The sequence below is a fragment of the Trichomycterus rosablanca genome, chromosome 3 (assembly GCF_030014385.1).
Source record: "Trichomycterus rosablanca isolate fTriRos1 chromosome 3, fTriRos1.hap1, whole genome shotgun sequence".
NCBI classification, from domain to species: Eukaryota; Metazoa; Chordata; class Actinopteri; order Siluriformes; family Trichomycteridae; genus Trichomycterus; species Trichomycterus rosablanca.
The window spans coordinates 1,186,162-1,212,518 of NC_085990.1; the positions used below are offsets into that span (position 1 = coordinate 1,186,162).

Below are 26,357 nucleotides of genomic sequence, written 5' to 3' on the forward strand. Positions count from 1 at the left end.
AGATGTTTAAAGCTTGGGAAATCTTTTTGTATCCAAATCCGGCTTTAAACTTCTCCACAACAGTATCTCGGACCTGCCTGGTGTGTTCCTTGGTCTTCATGATGCTCTCTGCGCTTTAAACAGAACTCTGAGACTATCACAGAGCAGGTGCATTTATACGGAGACTTGATTACACACAGGTGGATTCTATTTATCACCATCAGTCATTTAGGTCAACATTGGATCATTCAGAGATCCTCACTGAACTTCTGGAGTGAGTTTGCTGCACTGAAAGTAAAGGGGCCGAATAATATTGCACGCCCCACTTTTCAGTTTTTTATTTCTAAAAAAAGTTTAAAATATCCAATAAATTTCGTTCCACTTCACGATTGTGTCCCACTTGTTGTTGATTCTTCACAAAAAATTACAATTTCATATCGTTATGTTTGAAGCCTGAAATGTGGCAAAAGGTTGAAAAGTTCAAGGGGGCCGAATACTTTTGCAAGGCACTGTACATCTGGCTGAACCACATGATTCCGTCTCCACGCCGCTCGTATTTAACGGTGAGTTGGTTGCCGGCGGAGACGCGTACAGGTTTCAGCTGCGCCTGAGCTCACGGCTCTCTAATGACATCATCCTCCCACAATGCCACCATTCATACAGATGCTGCTTCCAAACCTCTGGAATTACAGCCTCACTCAGCACGTACTGGCGCGCACACACACACACACACGCCCTGGCACCTGGCCACGGGCGCCGCCGCCGCCGCACCGCCAAACTCAACGCGGCCGGCCTGTCTAACGTCAGCGCAGAGATACTCCATCACCCGGCAGAATCAAAACGTACAAAGACTTTCAGCTCAGATTACTGCATTACTGAAAAAACACGTTTCCAAAAAAAGTTGGGACGGTTAGTAAAACAGTAAAATCTGTGATGAATTAATTCTATTGATCTTTACTTAACTGATAAAAATAGAAATGAAAGATTTCCAATGTTTCACTGATCAACTTCATGGTAGGTTGTAAAAAGAAACACGTTTGGAATTTGATCCCTGTAACACTCCAAAAAAGTTCAATTACAATCACAATTACAATCACAATCATAACTACAACCACAATTACAATCACACCCACAATTACAATCATAACTACAACCACAATTACAATCACACCCACAATTATAACCACAATTACAATCACAATTACAACCACAATCACAATTACAATCACAATCATAACTACAACCAAAATTACCACACCCACAATTACAATCATAACTACTACTACAATTACAATCACAATTAGTCACAACCATAATTACAATCACACCCACCATTACAACCACAATTACAATCACTATCACAACTACAACTACAATCACAATTACAGTCACAAATACAATCACTATTACAATCACAAAATTAATTTGTTAATTAAATAATTAATTACAAAAACAATTACAAAAACAATCATAACTACTACCACAGTTACAATCACAATTACAGTCACAATTACAACCACAATTACAACCACATCACGTATCGGAGGGGGCGTGTGCAAGTCATGACCCTCCTCGGTCCTTAGAAATACAGGGAATTGGATACGACCAAATTAGGAGAAAAACTGATGTGAATGTTCTGGTCAGTCGGGGGATAACGGAGATCAGTGAGTGACTCTGTACGTGATACGGATCTCCGTATGAACCCTGGTGCAGGTGAATAGAAGCGGGCGGTGCTGCACAGAGGTCTGTATCAGTACGATCGGGGAATTGGATACGTCCGTGCTGTAAATAAGACGTGTAACGTGCAGTTTCAGTAGAAAGCTTCCAGATGTGCACAAATTCCCACAGTTGTGGTACATCAGAGCGGCTTTACGTTCAGCCCCAGTGTGACCGTATGAGCCTGAAGCGTTGGGATCGTTTACATCACTCAGCGCCGAGCTTCTATAAGTCGGGTTCGTTCTCCGTCTCCGAGTAAAGAGGAGAACATTTACCGCCGGCCAAGAACCATGTCACCCGGCACGGCGGCCCCGCCCGCCCGCCCTCGGACCGGCGGAGGAACACGCGGCACCGACGACCGCATGAAACGTAAACATGCCGTCACTCACGTTACTGACGTAGCTACAGCACGACCCCGCCGGGGACCGGACCAGAACATCCAGAACGTTCCGCAGCGCAGCACCGTACATTTAAGAAGAAATACTGGCTTCATAATCTAGTCATATCCAATTCCCCCATCGTAATTCACCTCTACCGCTGCTGTCCTCTGCTGACTAACACACGTGTGCAGCACCGATCTCTGTAATTCACCATCTTTGTGTAGTACCTCAACCAGCCAGCAGAGGCCGTAATCGCAGCACAGATGAGGAATCCCTACGGCTATTACATCCAAACATGGATCTTTAAATTCGATTACGGGGGGAAAGTTAACAGGACTGCAGAAGCTGAACCGCCGAGTGTTTCACCAAGAGAACAGTGCATGCCTAAATGCTAGACACCTATGGTGGGTGTGCTGTTCTGTTATGCTTCCTCATCTCACACTCACGATTCGAGTGAGTGGCTGGGCACCTATGCGGACAACTATCGTCTGGTCCTCATAACAGCTGCAGTTACGCCCTCTGCTGGCTGATCAATGTGCTGTACAGAGACGGGGGATAACGGAGAGCAGTGCGTGACTCTCTGTGCGCGATACGGATCTCCGTGTGAACCCTGGTGCAGGTGAAAAGAAGCGGTCGGTGCTGCACACGTGTCGGAGGGGGCGTGTGTTTGTCACGACCCTCCTCGGTCAGGAGTGGAGGTCTGCAGCAGTAGAGAGGAAATATGATCGGGGAATCGGATACGACTAAATTCCGTCATAGAGGAATCAAATATCCTCCTACAAACAAACACTAACGTAAAAAATGTACGTCAATTTTGCCTTTCTTCCCAGTTTAGTCGTAGCCAGTTCTTCTTCCTCTGCTGGAGACCCTGATGGCGTACTGAAGAAAATATATCCTCCTGACACGCCCTCCCTCCGATACGACCCCTTCTTATCCCCCCGTACTTCGGTGGATCGGTGTGTGAGGTCAGTCTCACTCACGGAGAGCCACGCCCTGATCTTCACGTTCCTCCACTTCTGTACAGGCGCCTTGTGATACTAACCAGGGTCCTTACACAGGATCAAAGACCACGTCCTCTTTTTAGTCCCGTCTTTTCCCACCCAGCAGACTTTTTAGTGGCAATTGTGCCCGGTAGGGGGCGCCCAGATTTAGCTAATTTAAAATGTCACTCTCTCCACTATTTTTTGATGTAATAACGTTTAGGACGTGTCCTCATACTAATGAACAGCTGTTGCATGTAGCGTGTTAGCCGTGCGTGATGTCACGTGTGTGGCGTGTCCCCTGCAGCATTTCTCCTCTCTGCTCAGATTTCTCAAACACAAAACAATCCCTTATACCACCGACGTAAACACACACACACACACACACACACACACACACACACGTGCACCCACACACACACACACACACTCACACGTGCACACACACATGTGCACACACACTCACACGCAACGTATGGAAATATTAAAGATTCATCGCTGAGCAAAAGCAACAGAGCTGAACAGTGAACCACGTTCTGAGAAGAATCATGTCGTTAGAAACGCGTGTACAGCCGCTCATTCATACAGATATTCACTCACGAACACAGAACACCAGATTCAGCCGCCGCGAGGTTGTCGGTGCCGCGCGGGGAGGGGAAAAGGGTAGGGGTGGGGGGGGGGGGGGGGGGGGGTTAGTCACCAAAGTGTTTTTAAAGTGTTTTTTTTTCAATGAATGCAGCGTTTTGTAATTGAAGCGTTTTTTAAATGTGGCGTTTAAAAATGTTTTTCAATTCAGGTAATGCAATGTTTTTAAAATGTTTTTTTCTCTTTCAGTTAATGCTGCTTTTTAAAAAAAATTTTGTTTTTTTTTAAATAAAGCTTTTTTGAATTTAAGCGTTTTTTTTTAGCCTTTTATTCAGCACTTTTTAATGTTGAAGTGTTTTTTTTTTTGCAATATTTTTTAAAATTAAGTGTTTTTAAAATGAAGCAGTTTTAAAATTCAGCGTTTTTTAAATAAAGCATTTTTTTAAATGAAGCGTTTTTGAAATTAAGCGTTTTTAAAATCAGCATTTTTTAAATGAAGCATTTTTTAAATAAAGCGTTTTTTTTAAATGAAGCGTTTTTTAAATGAAGCGTTTTTTAAATGAAGCGTTTTTTTAAATGAAGCGTTTTCGAAATTAAGCATTTTTGAAATACTCTTACTGCTGTTCTCAGCTTTTGTTTGTAAATGTTGTTGTGACGTTGTAGCGTAAATACATACTGATAAAGGCCCGCACACACACACCCTCACACACACACACGCCCTCACACACACACACACACACACACACACACACGTGTTAGTGTCCGTACGTGTGTACCACTCCGACTTGTTTGGATGCAGCAGCAGCTCATGCAGAATTCAGACCCTCGACCCACCACACAATCAATCTCAGCTCATCAGGTCGAGGCTCGGTGTTCGGCCCCTGGAGGCTGAGGGGCCCCACACGCCCGGTCGGCTCTTCCTCACTTCTCATTTCCTGATCACATTGTGTTTCTGTTCTGCTGTTTCTCTCTCTCCTAATTTCTCTCGGCCCCTCGTGGACGAGGTCGGGGTGTAACGTTACGCCGGGGGGGTCGAGAAGGGGTTTATTTCCCATTTAGAGTAAGTCAACATTTCTGTGTAATTAGATTAGGGCAGGATCTGTGTGCTGGGCTCCGCGGATCGGGCGGGGCCGGGCCGGGTCGGGATGGGGGGGGGGGGGGGGGGGGGGGGTTATGGGGGGGCACACACACATGGCTCCGATCAGCTTGAGGGTCATTTGATATCACCCGAAACCACCGTCCTAACTGGATTGCTGAGGAAACGACACTTATTAGGACGGAGCCTGATGATCAGCGGCGGTCCTGCAGGATTGATGATGTAAAGCTTGTTCGGCTGTGGTCAGCGTCACCTAAGCTGACCAAACCCTCCTCCTCCTGGCAAACAGACCCCTCGCTATATTTGGGGTGTAAAGAAATCAAAACGTGCCCACTATACAACCAAAATATTTGGGTTAAGTATTTAAGGGTCAATTTGTTATTTGTACGGCTGGCCGCTGATTGATCAGTCGGTGTTCCGGTTCATCCCAGAGCTGTTGAGTTAGAACAGCTTCTCACAAGACTTATGTATGTTTAGGTGTGGGGATTTGTGCCCGTTCAGTCAAAAGACGGCAGCATTTGTCATTCGTACAGTGGATCAATTTCTACGCTGATTGATCGGTCGATGTTCCGATTCATCCCAGAGCTGCTGAGTGGGGCTGAGGTTTCTTTAAACCGAGCACATGGAACACAGTCAATGCTGGAACATGCTAAAAAAGGGCCTTCCCTAAACTGTTGCTGCCAAGATGGAAGCATATAATTTCTCCCTGTGTCTGTGTGGTTTCCTCCGGGTGCTCCGGTTTCCTCCCACAGTCCAAAGACATGCAATCAGAATAGGAGTGTGTGTGTGTGCGTGCCCTATAAATCAGGACCCAGTGTGACCCTGACCAGGATAAAACGGCAGTAAAACAGACACTAACAGACAGTAAGAAGCTACGTCACCATCTGATCTCGGTTTTTCTTGCCTCTTGTGCTCTTGTGTTGTTGAGAAATAAAATCCGGGACCCACGGGGGGGTTTTTGGTGGTCAAGGATGGGGGGGTATTTTGGGTGGAGGGGGGGGGGGGGGGGGGGGGGGTAGTTTGGCGGGGGCGGGGGGTGCATGCGGCAGTGAAAGCTCTGTCCGTTTTTAATTGAATTCCAATCAGAGAGCGAGCGCTCCGAGGACGTTCCTGGCCCGGCGCCAGGACGCAGATAAGCCGGTGCATTAGCCTAATATTATGTTCCTCCTTTCCGTTTCCATGGGGGGCGGCCGGGGGGCTTCAGAAACACCCCGCCCACGCAATCAATCCTCAGTGAGAGCGTGAAGTTCCCGTCCTCATATCTGCACCACTATCTCTCCTCGAGATGTTGTTTTTGGGAGGGGTGGGTGAGGGGGGTTCTGACTCCTTTCTGATTGTGTGACCCTTTTTGTGAGTTGAATCCAGCGTTCAGGTCCTCAGTGTAGAATGTTAATACATTTAATTATTATATTATTATTATTATGTTTTTATATATGGCTGCTCCCGTATTAGACGGCACCACAGCGGATCTGGTCCTCAGACTCGGTTTTTACCCCGGATGCCCTTCCAGGTGCAACACTCCTATTTTTAGCCAGGTTAAGGACCTGCACTGAGAGCGCACCAACAACATTTGCATTTACATTTACGGCACTTAGCTTAGCAGATGCTTTCATCCAAAACAACTTACAATTATGACTGAACACAATTTAAGCAATTGTTGGTTAAGGGTCTTGGTCCAGCAGGTTTACAAAAATGACTCCCAAAATGACTCCCAAATAGATTCCCAAAATGAATCCTAAAATAACTCCCAAAATGACTCTTGAAATGACTCCAAAAATGACCCCAAAATGATTCCCAAAACTGACAAAACGACCCCCAAAATGACTCTTGAAATGACTCCCAGAATGACCCCCGAAAATGATTCTCAAAACGACTCCCAAAATGACTCCAAGAATGACTCTTGAAATTACTCCCAAAATGATTCCAATGAAGTCAATTTTGGGAGTCATTTTGGAAATCATTTTGGGAGTCATTTTCAGAGTCCTTTCAGGAGTCAAATCAGAGTCATTTTGGGGGTTATTTTGGAAATCATTTTGGCAGTCATTTGAGATTCAGTTTGGGAGTTATTTCATGAGTCATTTTAAGAGTCATTTCGAGAGTCATTTTGCGAGCCAATTAGGGAGTCATTTTGGGAACCAGAGTTAGTGCTGAGAGGCGCTTTGACTGCTCCGCTTCTGTCCTCCGAATCAGAAATTCTTTGTGCACGGTCATGCAGAAACAGAAAGGACCTTCCCTAAACTGTTGATGCCAAATTGGAAGCATCAGATTTCCTCTATAAGACTGATTTATTACAGCTGTTAGGAACGATCGTGGCTGAAACACATGAAGGACAGCAGCAGAAGCTTTGAGTCCCAGCCAAGTCGCCACCATTGGGCCCCTGAGCGAAGCCCTTAACCATTAACCAGCCGAGCAAAGTCTTGTTTGCTACCCATCATGCAACATGGCGTACACATGTTCAGTGTGTGTGTGTGTGTGTGTGTGTGTGTGTGTGTGTGTGACTGACCAGCTTTGCCTCCAAATGCATGGAGGGGACGTGGGGGGACGAGCAGGAGCTGCTGTGGGTGGGGCCCTGCATGCCCATTATGTTGGACCCCATGGACATTTGTCTCTCCATCTGTCCAGAAAGAAAGGAGCGGTCAGTAACACACACTGTACGGTCAAAAGTATCCGGACGCCCCCTTCTAACTACTAATAACAGCTACTAAACTGTTGCTGCAAATCTGGAAGCATGTTTCCTTTATGTGATTGATTTATTACACCTGTCATGGCTGGAACACATGGGTACTGGACTAGTGATCATAAGGTTGCCGGTTCGAGTCCCTTTTTGGGCCCCTGAGCGAGACCCCTAGCTATCAATTGCTTGAATTGTATTTATTAAATTATTAAATAAACACGTCCGATAAAAGCTGCGAGTGTAAACGTGATTCAAAATGTTTGTGCGAGTGTGTGTGTGTGTGTGTGTGTGTGTGTGTGTGCGTGCGATTGTGTGTGTGTGTACGATCCCGATTTCACACCCTCAGCCCGTGTGAAAAGAGGAGCATCAAACAGAAACTAACACAGGAAGCTGAACGCTGGTGAGGTGTGAGAGCCGAAATAAGGCCTGGTTTTAGTGTGAACCACTCGACTGGTCTTCTAAGAATATGTGTGTGTGTGTGAGTGTGTGTGTGTGTGTGTGTGTGTGTGTGTGTGTAAGTGTGTGTGTGGGTTCGAGAGAAACAAAGCAAGTATTTATATCAAACATCATCACATCGTCTTTATACTTTTATTTTGTCCCTCTGTTCAGTTTTATACGTCTGTTCAGGTGTGGAAATATTCAGTATAAAAATATCACCTCACCTGCCAAAAAAAACCCGCCTGTTTTAATTGAATCGCAGCTGATAATATCAGTTACAGCGGGAGCAGGGGGCATTAGAACCCCGATCCAAACTGGGAGGCCGGTACCAAGTCCCTACAAACCCCATTTCCAAAAAGACGTTTAGTAAAACACAGTAAATAGAAGAATGTGTGATGTGTTCATCCTCTTCAGTCTTCATTTACCTGATACAAGTACAAAGAAAAGATTTCAATGAGTCAAGAGTCGTTTGGGGAGTCATTCCGGGAGTCATTTTTGTAGTCATTTTGGGAATCTTTTCAAGAGTCATTTTAAAACTCATTTCAGGAGTCATTTCGAAAGTCATCTTGGAAGTCATGTCAAAAGTCATTTTAAGAGTTATTTTGGGAGTCATTTTGGAAGTCGTTTTGAGAGTAATTTTGAGGGTCATTTCAGGTGTTATTTTGTGGTCATTTTGGGAATCATTTTGGGAGTCATTTTGATAATTATTATGGAAGTCATCTTGGGAATCATTTCAAGAGTCATTTCAAGAGTCATTTTGGGAGTCATTTCAAAAGTCAAGAGTTATTTTCGGAGTCATTTTGGAAGTCATTTCGGGGGTCTTTTAAGGAATCATTTCGGGGTCGTTTTGGGAATCATTTTGGGAGTCATTTCGAGAGTTATTTAAGGTCATTTCAGGAGTCATTTCAGGATTCCTTTTGTGAGCTGAGTTAGTGCTGAGAGGCGCTTTGACTCTTTCACACCGACACAAACTGCAGTAACTAATTACCTACATTTATAAATAACTCCGCTCGCTGTTCCGCTTTCATCCGCCAAATCAGACATTCTTTATACACAGTCATGCTGGAACAGGACAGGACCTTCCCTAAACTGTTGCTGCCAAGTTGGAAGCATCAGATTTCGTGGCTGAGTTAAATAAAGTTAAATAAAGATTAAAGAGAATGAACACGTCACAGATTCTTCCTATTACTGTGTTTTACTAAACGTCCCAACTTTATTTGAAACTGGTTGATATGCTATAATAAATAAACGATCTAGCTGGTGAGACGTCTCCGCAGCTATCGGCCGACGTTTCTCAGTTTGTTCCTGTAAAAATTCCTGTCGGATTAGCACGTAGCAGATGCTAAAACTCGGTCGGCTTGCGTTTACACGTCTGATTCAGCTCATCAGGTAAAGAAAATGGTTAGCATGTGCGTTTAAACAGCCGCCGGACTCGCTGGCGCTAAGTGAAGACAGCCGTACGGTTCCCGCGAGCCCCGAGAGTTCAGGGATTTAATGAATCTACATTTATATGAACTAAAGAACGCGTTCCAGGTGGTGCAGTGATGAAACGTGCTAGCTCAGACCGCCTGCACGCAGACACGGTTGGCTAATGTCTGCTGCAGTCATCGATCGATCGATCGATGGTATTGCACAGAGACTGAGAATAATGGAGAGCAGTGCGACTCTCCGTGCGCGATACGGATCTCCGTATGAACCCACTCGGCGAGGATGAAAAGACGCGGCTAAGGCACACGTGTCGGAATGTTCAAAAATATGTGGACGCCTGATCTTGAGTATCAAGCTTCTAGTTTTCTGAGAAGCTTTCCAGAAGCAGATTTTGAAGTGTGTCTCTGGGAATTTGTGCCTATTAGGTCAAAACTGCGTTTTTCAGGGTCGGGACGTCATGCTGGACCATAAAAGGTCCTTCCCTAAACTGTTCTGTCAAAGGATTTAGTTGATATTAAACATCTCTTATGAGTGGGCGTCTGAATACAGCATAAGTAAGGCAGTTGTAGCCTAGAGGTTAAGGTACCGGTCCAGTAATCAGAAGGTTGCCAGTTCAATTCCCACCACTGCCTGGTTGTCACTGTTGGGCCCTTGAGCAAGGCCCCTAACCCTCAATTGCTTAGACTGTACACTGTCACAGTACTGTAAGTCACTCTGGATAAAATGCCGATAATGTAAATGTGAGTGGACGTGGGTGAGCACTTACGGGCATCAGCACGGCCGAGGATCCCTGCATGGTGGGGTCGGGCAGAGTGCCGGGCATGGAGGCTGGCAGAGGCTGGCGCTGTCTGTTCCTCAAGTGCAGCAGCGATGACAGAGAGCCGGGGACTGGGCTACGAAAAAAAAAAAAAAAAACGGACGCACAGACGTGTGAGACAATGAGGCTTCTCTTCTCCTCTAACACAACCAAGAGTCAAAATACCAGTCTGTACGGACAAAAGTATCGGGACGCCCCTTCTAACCACTTTTGTACTTTCCCAACAGTTTAGGGAAAGACCTTCCCTGTTCCGGCATGACCGTGCCCCCTGTGCACAAAGCAAAACAGCTCTGGAGTAAACAGGAACATCAATCAGCGCCCAGCCATACGAACGGGCACAGATTCCCACAGACAGCCTTCAAAATCTTGTCAGAAGCTTCTCAGAGGAGCGGCTGTTATTATTTACAGCTAAAAAGATCACACAGCGGCCACTCATAGCTGGCAGGGCCTTCCCCAAACTGTTACATAGTAGAAAGCACTTCACATATTCTAATGTAATTGATTTTATATATATTTATATATATATATATATATATATATACGTATATATATATATGTGTGTGTGTATCTACAGTATATATATATATATGTGTGTGTGTGTGTGTGTGTGTATGTGTGTGTGTGTGTGTGCCCAATACACTGCACCCACTGTGACCCTGACCAGGCAAAATTTGTGGTAAAACAGACAATGAATAAATAAATGATTTGATAATTTATGAGCAAAAACTAAAACAAAATAGTCACTAATTTAAAAGTCTCCACATACTTTTGGACTAATACAGTATGTTTTCATATTTGGAAATGTTAGTCTGGGACACTAGGGGGCGAATGTGTGTGTATTTTATTATTTTATTTATGTTATTATTTTATTCTGTCTTTGTTGGTTTCTAAGACGTCCGTGCCAACTATTCCACGTCCGGTGAGTCACTTCACTTCGTCTTTATAGAAATCAGGAACTCCCACGTCCTAAAAAAACCACGACACCGAGCGAACAATCAGCGTATTTCACAGAGAGACAAACGATCGGCAAACGATCCGAACATTTCTTAATAAGATGCAGAAGTAGGGCACCGACTACTGGGGGATCGAATCTCAGCTGTCCCGTCGGGCGTCTGCATTGGGACTCTTGTCAGTGCGCTCTAAGTGCAGGTCCCAAGCCCTGATATAGAAATAGAACGGTCGCGTCTGGTATGAGAACCAGATCCGCCGTGGCGACGTCTAAATCCAGAAGCAGCAAAAATAAGAGCTAAAAGACGATGTGGTTAAAAAGACGATGTGGTTAAATATCGCTTGTAGCCGATGGTTTCAGTGTTAGCGAGTTTAGCGAGTCGTAGCGGTTTAAGCAGCACGCAGTCAAGGTGCTAAAAATAAATTATTATTTCTGATACTCGTTTAAACGAGTTTAGACGTTTAAACGAGTTTCTCAGCGCTGACCTGCACACACGCAGGGACGCCTCCAAAAAACTAAAAATCTTACGAAGATATTAAAATAAAACGATGTTTCCTCTCTTTAAACAAAACCGTGAGTTTATTTATTATGGAGCGTTTTAATCACGCCGGTGGATTCTGTGAATGTACTGCTCAGGGATTCTCAGATCTGAAGTGAGAATCTGAACCGTAGGGAATAATGTCGCTCAGTTTAATGGGAACTTCTGACTGTAGGGAGTCGTGACGCTTCATCAATACACAAGTAGTTGATGGTAAAATTTACCCATCAGCCTCACGGGTTGAGAAAAACTAGGGTTGGGGTTTCTGCTGTTTCTAGGGTTAATGTTAAGGTTAGGGTTGGGGTTAATGTAGGTTAGAGTTAGGGTTTGCGTAAGGGCTTAGGGTAAAGGGTTAGGGTTTAGGGTTAAGATTAGGGTTAGGGTAAGAGTTAGGGTTGAGGTTAAGGTTTGGGTAAGAGGTTAGGGGTTGGTTTAGAGGTTAAGGTTAGATGTTAGGGTTAGGGTTAAGGTTAGATGTTGGGGTTAAGGTTAAGGTTTGGGTAACAGGTTAGGGTTAAGGTTAGATGTTGGGGTTAAGGTTAAGGTTTGGGTAAGAGGTTAGGGTTAAGGTTAGATGTTGGGGTTAAGGTTAAGGTTTGGGTAAGAGGTTAGGGTTAAGGTTAGATGTTGGTTTGAGGTTAAGGTTTGGTTAAGAGGTTAGGGGTTGGTTAAGAGGTTAGGTTTAGAGTACGAGTGGGATTATGCCAGACTAACTTTTTATTAATACTACTGATGATGTGAAAGTAACCAGCAAACGTCCAGAAACACTAAAATCCTCCAGAAAACCAGTTTAGCTCCTTAACGTTTACATGCTAATGTTAGCTAGGTTAGCTATCCTGAGGTAAACGTCAACTAGCAACTTGTTTAGCCAAAATATTACATCAGAAAGCAAAGCAGCGTCAAAGATCACCGTCAACGACGCCTGTCAGAACCCGAGCGCCGCTACGGTCAAGAGGAGCGAGATGACGGACATCTGAGCGGCGGTTACAGCGCGGGGGCCAAAACGTTCCTCACCTGAACAAACACGCGTATTTATACAGGCTAAACGGCACCGATTACACCGCTGACACACACACACACTCACTCACACACACACACACACACACACTCACACACACGTCCTGACGTATCGTCGTTCACGTCCAACGTTCCAGTCGGGGCCCCTTCACACACAACCTGTGTGACATGCTAACTACACGATTAAAATAAACCTGCTCATTTAGCATTCAGCTCTAACACGTCTGCACACACACACGCTACACTACCAAAAGTATTCGGACACCTGACCGCCGGTGTGTCAAAAACTAACGGGATTAAACCAGAGCGACGTGTGTGTGATCTTTACACTTATAAATAATAACAGACGCTCTTCTGTTTCTGAGAAGCTTCTAACAAGACTCTGGAGTTTGTCTGTGTGTGGGAATTGGTGCAATGAGTACAGTATAGTATTGTACAGTATGGTATGGTACAATACAGTATGGTACATTATGGTACAGTATAGTATGGTGTGAAACTGTATGATATGGTATTGTATGGTACTGTATGGTATTGTATAGTATAGTATGGTACAGGATGGTATTGTATTATACGGTATAGTATGGTATGGTACAATACAGTATGATACGGTACAATACAGTATGATACGGTACAGTACAGTACAGTAAGGTATGGTATGGTATGGTATAGTATGGTACAATACAATATGGTATGGTGTGAAACTGTATGGTATGGTATTGTATGGTATAGTATGGTTCAGGATGGTATTGTATGGTACAGTATGGTACAGGATTGGTATTGTATGGTTCAGGATGGTAAAGTATGGTATAGTATGGTATAGGATGGTACAGGATGGTATAGTATGATATATTATGGTACAGGATGGTATTGTATGGTATAGTATGGTACAGGATGGTATTGTATAGTATAGCATGGTACAGGATGGTATAGTATGGTACATTATGGTACAGGATGGTATTGTATGGTATATTATGGTACAGGATGGTATTGTATGGTATATTATGGTACAGGATGGTATAGTATGGTACATTATGGTACAGGATGGTATTGTATGGTATAGTATGGTACAGGATGGTATAGTATAGTATAGCATGGTACAGGATGGTATAGTATGGTACATTATGGTACAGGATGGTATTGTATGGTATATTATGGTACAGGATGGTATTGTATGGTATATTATGGTACAGGATGGTATTGCATGGTATATTATGGTACAGGATGGTATTGTATGGTATATTATGGTATTGTATGGTATATTATGGTATATTATGGTACAGGATGGTATTGTATGGTATAGTATGGTACAGGATGGTAGTATGGTACATTATGGTACAGGATGGTATTGTATGGTGTAGTATGGTACAGGATGGTATAGTATGGTATAGTATGGTACAGGATGGTATTGTATGGTGTAGTATGGTACAGGATGGTATTGTATGGTATATTATGGTACAGGATGGTATTGTATGGTATAGTATGGTACAGGATGGTATTGTATGGTACAGTACGGTACAGGATGGTATTGTATGGTATATTATGGTACAGGATGGTATAGTATAGTGTAGCATGGTACAGGATGGTATAGTATGGTACATTATGGTACAGGATGGTATTGTATGGTATATTATGGTACAGGATGGTATTGTATGGTATATTATGGTACAGGATGGTATTGTATGGTATATTATGGTACAGGATGGTATTGTATGGTATATTATGGTACAGGATGGTATTGTATGGTATATTATGGTACAGGATGGTATAGTATGGTACATTATGGTACAGGATGGTATTGTATGGTGTAGTATGGTACAGGATGGTATTGTATGGTATATTATGGTACAGGATGGTATTGTATGGTATAGTATGGTACAGGATGGTATTGTATGGTACAGTACGGTACAGGATGGTATTGTATGGTGTAGTATGGTACAGGATGGTATAGTATGGTATATTATGGTACAGGATGGTATTGTATGGTATAGTATGGTACAGGATGGTATTGTATGGTGTAGTATGGTACAGGATGGTATTGTATGGTATATTATGGTACAGGATGGTATTGTATGGTATAGTATGGTACAGGATGGTATTGTATGGTACAGTACGGTACAGGATGGTATTGTATGGTATATTATGGTACAGGATGGTATAGTATAGTGTAGCATGGTACAGGATGGTATAGTATGGTACATTATGGTACAGGATGGTATTGTATGGTATATTATGGTACAGGATGGTATTGTATGGTATATTATGGTACAGGATGGTATTGTATGGTATATTATGGTACAGGATGGTATTGTATGGTATATTATGGTACAGGATGGTATTGTATGGTATATTATGGTACAGGATGGTATAGTATGGTACATTATGGTACAGGATGGTATTGTATGGTATATTATGGTACAGGATGGTATTGTATGGTATATTATGGTACAGGATGGTATAGTATGGTACATTATGGTACAGGATGGTATTGTATGGTATAGTATGGTACAGGATGGTATAGTATAGTATAGCATGGTACAGGATGGTATAGTATGGTACATTATGGTACAGGATGGTATTGTATGGTGTAGTATGGTACAGGATGGTATTGTATGGTATAGTATGGTACAGGATGGTAGTATGGTACATTATGGTACAGGATGGTATTGTATGGTGTAGTATGGTACAGGATGGTATTGTATGGTATAGTATGGTACAGGATGGTAGTATGGTACATTATGGTACAGGATGGTATTGTATGGTATATTATGGTACAGGATGGTATTGTATGGTATAGTATGGTACAGGATGGTAGTATGGTACATTATGGTACAGGATGGTATTGTATGGTGTAGTATGGTACAGGATGGTAGTATGGTACATTATGGTACAGGATGGTATTGTATGGTATATTATGGTACAGGATGGTATTGTATGGTATAGTATGGTACAGGATGGTAGTATGGTACATTATGGTACAGGATGGTATTGTATGGTGTAGTATGGTACATGATGGTATGGTACTGTACAGTATTGAAACATGCAGCCAGATCTCAGGGTTTAAACCCAATGACTTCAGCACTCGCGCCAAGAGAGAGAGGGAGAGAGAGAGGGAGGGAATGAGAGAGTGAGAGATGGATGGATGAAATGAGAGAGGGGGTTAAGAGAGAGAGGGCAAGAGAGAGAAAGAAGGAAAGGTAGGGAATGAGAGAGAGCGAGAAAGAGAGGGAGAGAGAGAGAGTGAATGCGAGAGTGAGAGAGTAAGAGAGAGACACACAGTCAGCCCACTGACTCATATCCTTCCCTTCTCTAGCGCCAACAATGATGTAACGCTCTTGGCGTCCTTCCCTCCTCCCACCCGCCGCCTGCCTCTCTCTCTCTCTCTTTCTCTCTCTCTCTCATTCCCTCTCTCTCTCTCTCTCTCATTCCTCAGCTCTTCATTGTCCTCTGTATCGTCTCTCTCTCTCTTGTTCATTCCCTCTCTCTCTCGCTCTCTCATTCCTCAGCTCTCTCTCTCAGTGCTGCGAGAAACTTTCACCTCGTGCGAGTGTCATGAAAACAGCCCCAGGCCTCCAAACGGCTGGAAGCTGGTGGTGCCGTCACCACAACAACCACCTAAACAGAGCGAGAAACACAAGAGTCCAAACATCTCGCAGCTGCCCGGCCGCCCCGGCGCGAGACCTGCTCCTGATTTAGCGCTTCAATCACTGACAGTGCGAGAGGAGAGAGAGTGAGAGTGTAGTGATGGGGGGAAGGGGGTGAAAACGCACCCCATGATGGGGTAATGTGGGGGAATCTGATACATCAGGTCCTAATGAGCTGTGGGTTTTAATTAAGAGGCGGGAGAACGAGGTGGGCGTGAATCTGTGACTTTTGCCATGAACTGGAACGCCAACCGGCCATACAAACGCTGAACGGGCACAAACTCGGTCCGTGTACCTTCGGTTATGTGTTTTTCACTTCGAATCCCAAAACTGAAAAACAAGAAAATGGGGCGTTTTTCGTTTCAAGATCAAAAATCAAATAACAAACAAACAGAAATTTAAAAACGGTCGTATTTAAATTTTCCCCGAAATCAACATTGTTTATCAGTTCAACCGGAAATAAATGCGCAAGTGTGTGCACACGCTGACATGCACGTATATTTACATCATATAGGGTGTAAATCAAGCACAAGTGTAGAGTTATAATAAAGTTACGCCTAGGGTGGCCACATTCATAGTCACAAAAAGGAGGACGTCATACCAGAAACAGGGGGTTTGTTTGTTTGTTTATTAGGATTTTAACGGCATGTTTTATACTTTGGTTACATTCATGACAGGAGCGGTAGTTACTCATTACACAAGATTCATCACTTTACAAGGTTATATCAAACAGTCATGGACAATTTAGTGTCTCCAGTTCACCTCACTTGCACGTCTTTAGACTGTGGGAGGAAACCGGAGCACCCGGAGTAAACCCACGCAGACACAGGGAGAACATGCAAACTCCACACAGAAAGGACCCGAACCGCCGAACCGGCCCACCTGGGGATCGAACCCAGGACCTTCTTGCTGTGAGGCGACAGTGCTACCCACTTAGCCACCGTGCCGGGAACAGGGGACATGAAACTGCAACACACAGAATGAAATCATCACCCATATTACAGAGTTCTTGACCGATTTATGCAAGAATTCTATTCTGTAACAAACAAATTGACCACTGACCAAACCATACCATACTATACCGTATAATACAATACCATCCTGTACCATACTATACCATACAGTACCATACAATACCATATCATACAGTTTCACACCACACTATACTGTACCATAATGTACCATACTGTATTGTACCATACTATACTCTCTTCACCATACCATACAATACCATATTGTACCATAAGGTATCATACAATACAATACCATAACGTATCGTACCATGCCTTACCATACTATACCATACCTTACTGTTCTGCATACACCTCTACAATAGGTTGCACTATAAGCAGTCAAATGAGGCTGTTAAACCTATGACATACAAAGCATTTGTTTTGACATGTACCTGAGCCAATGACAGATAATATTGATCAAAAATGTAACCAGTTCACTCCAAAAGGAGAATTTTTAAGCGTCCGTCCTGGCGTTGCATGGGCGGAGGACCGGCAGCTGAAAAACCGGACTGTCCGACCTAAAGCCGGACGGTTGGCCACCCTAGTTACGCCGCGTCCCCTGTTCTGACTTTTGTGTCTGCTGTACTTTTTCCTCCCCCTGTAACTCACACAGGAACAATTTTTCCTAAATAAAAGGGCTGAATGCTGTTTATAACGTCTCACCGTCGTCACAATATTTACATTAATATTTTTTTTTACCGTGTTTGAACCTCGTATTTAAGAAACAGATTTAACTAAAATTGACCAAATAATTATGTGAAATATATGTGATTGTTGTTGCTCCTTGTTTACTGCAGAGTTCGTTCGTGCAACTTTATTAATGTTTGGATGTTTATTGGCCGACAACAAGAAATACTATAATACAGGATAAATAAATAAATGACGTCTCGGACGTCAGGCGATCATCCAGTATAAAACTAATGCCAAGTTCACACTACACGACTTTCCAAGTGGTCGGGTCGCTGTACGGTTCACACTACACGACTGATGGGTGATAGGGGGTCACACACTACACCATCATTCACCAACTGGAATCGCAGGCGAGCTTCTCTGGTCTCCTGAACGACGTTTAGTCACGAAAACAAACAAAAAAGAGAAAAGACGAGGGGTTTAATGATACCACGTCCAAAAATGCACGTCAACAAGAGGGGGGCGATCAAAGCTTGTGCGCTGATAAGCAGCGTAAAATCAAGCAGGAAAAATAAATGAATCTGAGCGGATTTGGCAACACGATCAGTAGTGAGTTGGAGATTAATAAATATTTTTTGTAATGCATTGTTCGGCGTGGACGATACGTTCACAAATTCTGTAAAGCGTGTGTGTGTGTGCTGATGTACTCTGATATAAACTATATTATCCCCCTCACCACACTCATTGCCATAGTCGTGACCGACTGATCCAGATATTCAACATGCTAGATATCTCTTCGGCCGAGCCGCTCGGATCGAGTTGTTGAACGGTTCACACACAGCGATCGAGAGCCGAGTTTCGATCGCCGAGCGAACGCTGAGTTGCTCCCGAGCCGGCAAATCTAGCGCCGAACAGTCAGAGCAAAAATCAGGGCAGAAATCGTGTAGTGTGAACCAGGTATAACACGACCACGGTGGTGTACAGCGTCCAGTATGGAAATCACCCCATAATGTTTACATTTTTGCAGATAGAGCAAATATCTATAAATGCACGTCTAATATACAAACACAGAAGTCAGAACAACAGGAGACGTGTCGTTACATTATTATTACTGTCTCAACACTATTTTAATACGGTTTATTTTTGAAGCGGGGCGTCAGACAGGCTCACGGTCGGGCGTCCGAATACTTTCGATCACGTAGTGAATGCGCTGACGGCGGGTTCGAGTCCGTATTAGTCAAAGGTGCGCCCGCTGAGCGCTGGAGGAACCTCGGGGCAAACAAAGCAGTAATTATTCACCAATATTTCCTTCAGCACGGCTGGCTGAAAGGGAAAAAAAAACGTCCGGACTGAACGAACGACCTGGCAAAGTGCCGACGCCTATAACTGGTCTATAAACCCGGTCTGGACCTGTCAGAGGAACCTGCTGCTTATAAACCACAGTGAGAGCTTCACTCATCAGATCGGGCTGGTTCTTCAAGGCCACCAGGTGCTGAAAAGCGGACCTGGGCGACCCCTCAAGGTTGTGAGTTCGGATCTCGAATCCAGCACAGTGATCGGTTTGTAGGAGAAAGGTGGGATGCTGAAGTTACGCCCTCTGCTGGATGATCGATGGTGCTGCACAGTGACTCTCCGTGCGCGATACGGATCTCCAAATAAACCCAGGTGCAGGTGAAAAGAAGCGGTCGGTGTGAGCGGTGGAAGGGGCGTGTTAGTCACGACCCTCCTCAGTCAGGAGTGGAGGGGAAATACAATCAGGGCATGGGATATGACTAAATTGGGGGGAAAACGAAAGGTTGCAGGTTCCAGCAAGGCAACATCTTCTGTAACACCACTAGCTTCCACCACAACGCCTGTCAGAAGCAGATGATTTATTTCTGGCACGTAATGACCGACTCTGTAGTCCGACAGCCGTGTGCTTTACATCGCTCATTAGAAGAGTGTCCACATACTTTCTGCCGCGCAGCGTGAGCCTGTTAACGCTGTCGCTTCCTGAATCCTCCTCCTCTCGTCCTCCACCCGAGGGAACCTCACTCCAGCCCTGATCTCTCGCTCACCCTGTTCTGCTCTCGCTCAGCTCGACTCGGCTCGTGGCGGGCGGGCGTCGGCCCCCGGGGGCCACGGATGATGACACAGCGGTGCAGGAATGAGAGGAGCGGGGTCTGGGCGTTCCTCTCCGAATACCCTGTTAAATCCTGCGCTGTACACAATGAGATAATTCAGCTCAGATGTACTTCCTGCCATCGCTCTCACTCTCGCATCTTCTCTCTCTCTCATTCTCTCTCTTGCATGTTCTCTCTCTATCTTTCTCGCTCTTGAATGTTTTCTCTATCTTTCTCACTCTCGCATGTTCTCTCTCTATCTTTCTCGCATGTTCTCTCTATCTTTCTCGCTCTCGCATGTTCTCTCTCTCTTTCTCGCATGTTCTCTCTATCTTTCTTGCATGTTCTCTCTATCTTTCTCGCATGTTCTCTCTATCTTTCTCGCTCTCGCATGTTCTCTCTCTATCTTTCTCGCATGTTCTCTCTCTATCTTTCTCGCTCTCGCATGTTCTCTCTCTATCTTTCTCTGGCATGTTCTCTCTCTATCTTTCTCGCTCTCGCATGTTCTCTATCTTTCTCGCTCTTGCATGTTCTCTCTATCTTTCTTGCTCTTGCATGTTCTCTCTCTATCTTTCTCGCTCTCGCATGTTCTCGCTTGCTTGCTCTTGCATGTTCTCTATCTTTCTCGCTCTTGCATGTTCTCTATCTTTCTTGCTCTCGCATGTTCTCTCTCTATCTTTCTTGCTCTTGCATGTTCTCTCTCTATCTTTCTTGCTCTTGCATGTTCTCTCTCTATCTTTCTCGCTCTTGCATGTTCTTCTCTCTATCTTTCTTGCTCTTGCATGTTCTCTCTCTATCTTTCTCGCTCTCGCATGTTCTCGCTTGCTTGCTCTTGCATGTTCTCTATCTTTCTCGCTCTTGCATGTTCTCTATCTTTCCCGCTCTCGCATGTTCTCTCTCTATCTTTCCCACTCTCGCATGTTCTGTTTTTCCCGCTCTCGCATGTTCTCTCTCTATCTTTCCCGCTCTCGCATGTTCTCTCTCTATCTTTCCCACTCTCGCATGTTCTGTTTTTCCCGCTCTCGCATGTTCTCTCTCTATCTTTCTCGCTCTTGCATGTTCTCTATCTTTCTCGCATGTTCTCTCTATCTTTCTCGCTCTCGCATGTTCTCTCTCTATCTTTCTCGCATGTTCTCTCTCTATCTTTCTCGCTCTCGCATGTTCTCTCTCTATCTTTCTCTGGCATGTTCTCTCTCTATCTTTCTCGCTCTCGCATGTTCTCTATCTTTCTCGCTCTTGCATGTTCTTCTCTCTATCTTTCTTGCTCTTGCATGTTCTCTCTCTATCTTTCTCGCTCTCGCATGTTCTCGCTTGCTTGCTCTTGCATGTTCTCTATCTTTCTCGCTCTTGCATGTTCTCTATCTTTCTTGCTCTCGCATGTTCTCTCTCTATATTTCCCGCTCTCGCATGTTCTCCCTCTATCTTTCCCACTCTCGCATGTTCTGTTTTTCCCGCTCTCGCATGTTCTCTCTCTATCTTTCCCGCTCTCGCATGTTCTCTCTCTATCTTTCCCACTCTCGCATGTTCTGTTTTTCCCGCTCTCGCATGTTCTCTCTCTATCTTTCTCGCTCTTGCATGTTCTCTATCTTTCTCGCTCTCACACGTTCTCTCTCTATCTTTCCCGCTCTTGCATGTTCTCTCTCTATCTTTCCCGCTCTCGCATGTTCTCTATCTTTCTCGCTCTTGCATGTTCTCTATCTTTCTCGCTCTTGCATGTTCTTCTCTCTATCTTTCTTGCTCTTGCATGTTCTCTCTCTATCTTTCCCGCTCTCGCATGTTCTCTCTATATCTTTCTCGCTCTTGCATGTTCTCACTCGCTCGCTCTCGCATGTTCTCTCTCTCTCATTCTCTTGCATGTTCTCTCTCTCATTTTCTCGCATGTTTTCTCTCTTGTCAGCAAACCAATGTGACGTCTCATGAGTGTCGATTATTTTAGTAATGCATGTACAACACATAGATTGGCAGTACAGGGCAGGACAAATTTACCCCCCGGGGTGAAATTTGCCCCCCTCATCCCGGGTGAATCTGCCCCCCCCCCCCCCCCCACACACACACACATCCCCGAATGTTCACTTCATGGCTACGTCCTTGTAATAACCGCGCAAACCACAACAAACCGCTCATGACGGAGCTGTGATTACACAGGCCCAGATAATTCACACCAGGTGGAACATTTTCTGCCCCTTAACCCAAAATTTACCCCCCCACACACACACCCCACCCCCGCCCGCTACATTCCACACTCAACCTGTACGCGCACATGCTACACAGCTGAACACGAAAGTTTACGGACACCTCTTTATATCCCCGTCGTCCTTTTGGTGCACTCCAGTTTCGCTTCATCACTCAGTAGGACTGCGTCCCAGATCCCTGCAGTCCTGTCCAAATTCCTTCTGGCGTATCCCAGTCCGCCCTTCCTGAGCCTCTCTGATCATGAAGTCCTTGGTTATGGTCGCTGACACGTTTGTCTCGGCCTTTATAAGGTCGTCCTTTAAGTGTTTTGCCATCCTCATAAGACTTTAGGCCTTAGGATGAAATTTTAGGCAGGTTTGGAACTGGACGGTTGATCTCGGGAATCTTCGTATACTTGTCGTCCTCTTGGTGTACTGTAATGATTCCTCTGTCAGTGTTTGTGAGCAGCTCCTTTGTTTACACTGCTGTTGCAGCACACTTTGAAAACTTTAATCCCTGACTGGTGTTTATATAAACACGGAGCTGAAGCAGATGAAGGCTCATTATTGAGTCATGATAGTGTAATCATGTTGTAGCCCAACTTTAGGTCCTACAGACCAGCAGCAGGTTTTATTATTTATTTACTAATTAATTATTTTATTTATTTATTAAATAATTAATTTATTTATTTATTAATTTCCCACAGAAGTGGAACAGTTGTCACTCTTTGGCGTGTACTAATACGCTACTGAACTATTTCGGCCCTCGACTTCCTCTGAGCCACCTGCAGCACATCAGGATGTGTTTTGTTCTCTGAAGGTGTGAAAATGCTGACACACACACACACACACACGCATACACACACACACACACACACACACACTAATATATACACACACTCATATATATATACAGTGTATCACAAAAGTGAGTACACCCCTCACATTTCTGCAGATATTTAAGTATATCTTTTCATGGGACAACACTGACAAAATGACACTTTGACACAATGAAAAGTAGTCTGTGTGCAGCTTATATAACAGTGTAAATTTATTCTTCCCTCAAAATAACTCAATATACAGCCATTAATGTCTAAACCACCGGCAACAAAAGTGAGTACACCCCTAAGAGACTACACCCCTAAATGTCCAAATTGAGCACTGCCTGTCATTTTCCCTCCAAAATGTCATGTGATTTGTTAGTGTTACTAGGTCTCAGGTGTGCATAGGGAGCAGGTGTGTTAAATTTAGTAGTACAGCTCTCACACTCTCTCATACTGGTCACTGAAAGTTCCAACATGGCACCTCATGGCAAAGAACTCTCTGAGGATCTTAAAAGACGAATTGTTGCGCTACATGAAGATGGCCAAGGCTACAAGAAGATTGCCAACACCCTGAAACTGAGCTGCAGCACAGTGGCCAAGATCATCCAGCGTTTTAAAAGAGCAGGGTCCACTCAGAACAGACCTTGCGTTGGTCGTCCAAAGAAGCTGAGTGCACGTGCTCAGCGTCACATCCAACTGCTGTCTTTGAAAGATAGGCGCAGGAGTGCTGTCAGCATTGCTGCAGAGATTGAAAAGGTGGGGGGTCAGCCTGTCAGTGCTCAGACCATACGCTGCACACTACATCAAATTGGTCTGCATGGCTGTCACCCCAGAAGGAAGCCTCTCCTGAAGTCTCTACACAAGAAAGCCCGCAAACAGTTTGCTGAAGACATGTCAACAAAGGACATGGATTACTGGAACCATGTCCTATGGTCTGATGAGACCAAGATTAATTTGTTTGGTTCAGATGGTCTCAAGCATGTGTGGCGGCAATCAGGTGAGGAGTACAAAGATAAGTGTGTCATGCCTACAGTCAAGCATGGTGGTGGGAATGCCATGGTCTGGGGCTGCATGAGTGCAGCAGGTGTTGGGGAGTTACATTTCATTGAGGGACACATGAACTCCAATATGTACTGTGAAATACTGAAGCAGAGCATGATCCCCTCCCTCCGGAAACTGGGTCGCAGGGCAGTGTTCCAGCATGATAATGACCCCAAACACACCTCTAAGACGACCACTGCTTTATTGAAGAGGCTGAGGGTAAAGGTGATGGACTGGCCAAGCATGTCTCCAGACCTAAACCCAATAGAACATCTTTGGGGCATCCTCAAGCGGAAGGTGGAGGAGCGCAAAGTCTCGAATATCCGCCAGCTCCGTGATGTCGTCATGGAGGAGTGGAAAAGCATTTCAGTGGCAACCTGTGAAGCTCTGGTAAACTCCATGCCCAGGAGAGTTAAGGCAGTTCTGGGAAATAATGGTGGCCACACAAAATATTGACACTTCAGGAACTTTCACTAAGGGGTGTACTCACTTTTGTTGCCGGTGGTTTAGACATTAATGGCTGTATATTGAGTTATTTTGAGGGAAGAATAAATTTACACTGTTATATAAGCTGCACACAGACTACTTTTCATTGTGTCAAAGTGTCATTTTGTCAGTGTTGTCCCATGAAAAGATATACTTAAATATCTGCAGAAATGTGAGGGGTGTACTCACTTTTGTGATACACTGTATATAGAAGTGTTAGAACTATTTCAGTGGGTCCATCGTCCTGTAGGGGATGTTTCTCTTCCTCTATACATCCCCAACACACACACACACACACACACACACACACACACACACATCGCATTTTACCCATTCAGTATCAGACTTTTTGTGGTATATATTATAATCTATATTATTATTATTGTTATCTGTATATTACCATTATTATATACACTGATCAGCCATAACATTAAAACCACCTCTTTTATCAGCTCCACTTACCATATAGAAGCAGTTTGTAGTTCTACAATTACTGACTGTAGTCCATGTGTTTATCTGCATGCTTTGTTACCCCCTTTCATTCTGTTCTTTAATAGTCAGGACCCCCACAGGACCCCCACAGAGCAGGTATTATTTAGGTGGTGGATCATTCTCAGCACTGCAGTGACACTGACATGGTGGTGGTGTGTTAGTGTGTGTTGTGCTGGTATGAGTGGATCAGACACAGCAGCGCTGCTGGAGGTTTTAAACACCTCACTGTCACTGCTGGACTGAGAATCGTCCACCAACCAAAAATATCCAGCCAACAGCGTCCTGTGACCACTGATGAAGGTCTAGAAGATGAGCGACTCAAACAGCAGCAATAGATGAGCGATCGTCTCTGACTTTACATCTACAAGGTGGACCGACTAGGTAGGAGTGTCTAATAGAGTGGACAGTGAGTGGACACGGTGTTTAAAAACTGCAGCAGCGCTGCTGTGTCTGATCCACTCATACCAGCACAACACACACTAACACACCACCACCATGTCAGTGTCACTGCAGTGCTGAGAATCATGAAAGGGGGTAACAAAGCATGAAGAGAAACAGATGGACAATTGACAGATGACTCGATTTAAAGAGTAAATAAAGCTGCAGTGATGATTAAACCTCCAGCACGTTTCACACTTTTATTCACTGCACCCCCTCTTCCCCCCTGTTCAGCGGCGGGCCCCAGAGGGCCTTGTACGGCACTTTATCTCGCGAGCTTGACCAGCTGTGTCTGACGTGGTTAGCGCTGACACAGTTCAGGTTAAAACCCGAGGCCGCTCGATAAAGGAACGTGTGACGTTCGGGCCCCGGGGTCGCGTCCCTTCCTTTACAGTTTCACCTTCGTTTCGGCTGGTTTGTATCAGCGTGAGTCTCCGAGCGCCCTCTCGTTCAGGGACGACGGGCTCGGGGGGTGTAAGCAGACTGAAGGTGGGGGAAGGAGAGGGAGGGCGCGGCCCCTCGGCCCCAGTCTGAGTAAAACTGGTTTAATTGGTTCCAAACTTCAAACGTTTGTGACTGAGGCAGAGACGAGACGAGGGGGTTAGTTCTGTGTTTAGTGTCTGAGAGCCAAAAAACAGATACAGTAAAAATCATAAAGTACAAAAAAATCACACAATCATGAGATCATTCATTCAGTGTCTGTTTTCCCTGGTCAGGGTCACATGTTGCCCATCCATCACAGGGCACAAACACACACATACACACTCACACACACATACATGTACACACACGAACACACACATACACACGCACACACCCACCTACCCACACACACACACACATATATATATATATATCTACACACACACACGAACACACACACATACAGTGTATCACAAAAGTGAGTACACCCCTCACATTT

At 44.6% G+C, this 26,357-nt stretch overlaps 1 protein-coding gene across 1 annotated transcript in view; it reads right to left on the reverse strand.

The window, feature by feature from the left end:
- Nucleotides 1-26,357, reverse strand: part of creb5b (cAMP responsive element binding protein 5b) — a 72,771-nt gene that overhangs the window by 17,548 nt on the left and 28,866 nt on the right. The window contains exons 6-7 of the mRNA XM_062991660.1: nucleotides 10,043-10,169; nucleotides 7,240-7,350 (exon numbers count right to left, since the gene is read on the reverse strand). Of these exons, the coding sequence (XP_062847730.1) occupies nucleotides 7,240-7,350; nucleotides 10,043-10,169 (238 nt within the window). The remainder of the gene's footprint in view (nucleotides 1-7,239; nucleotides 7,351-10,042; nucleotides 10,170-26,357) is intronic.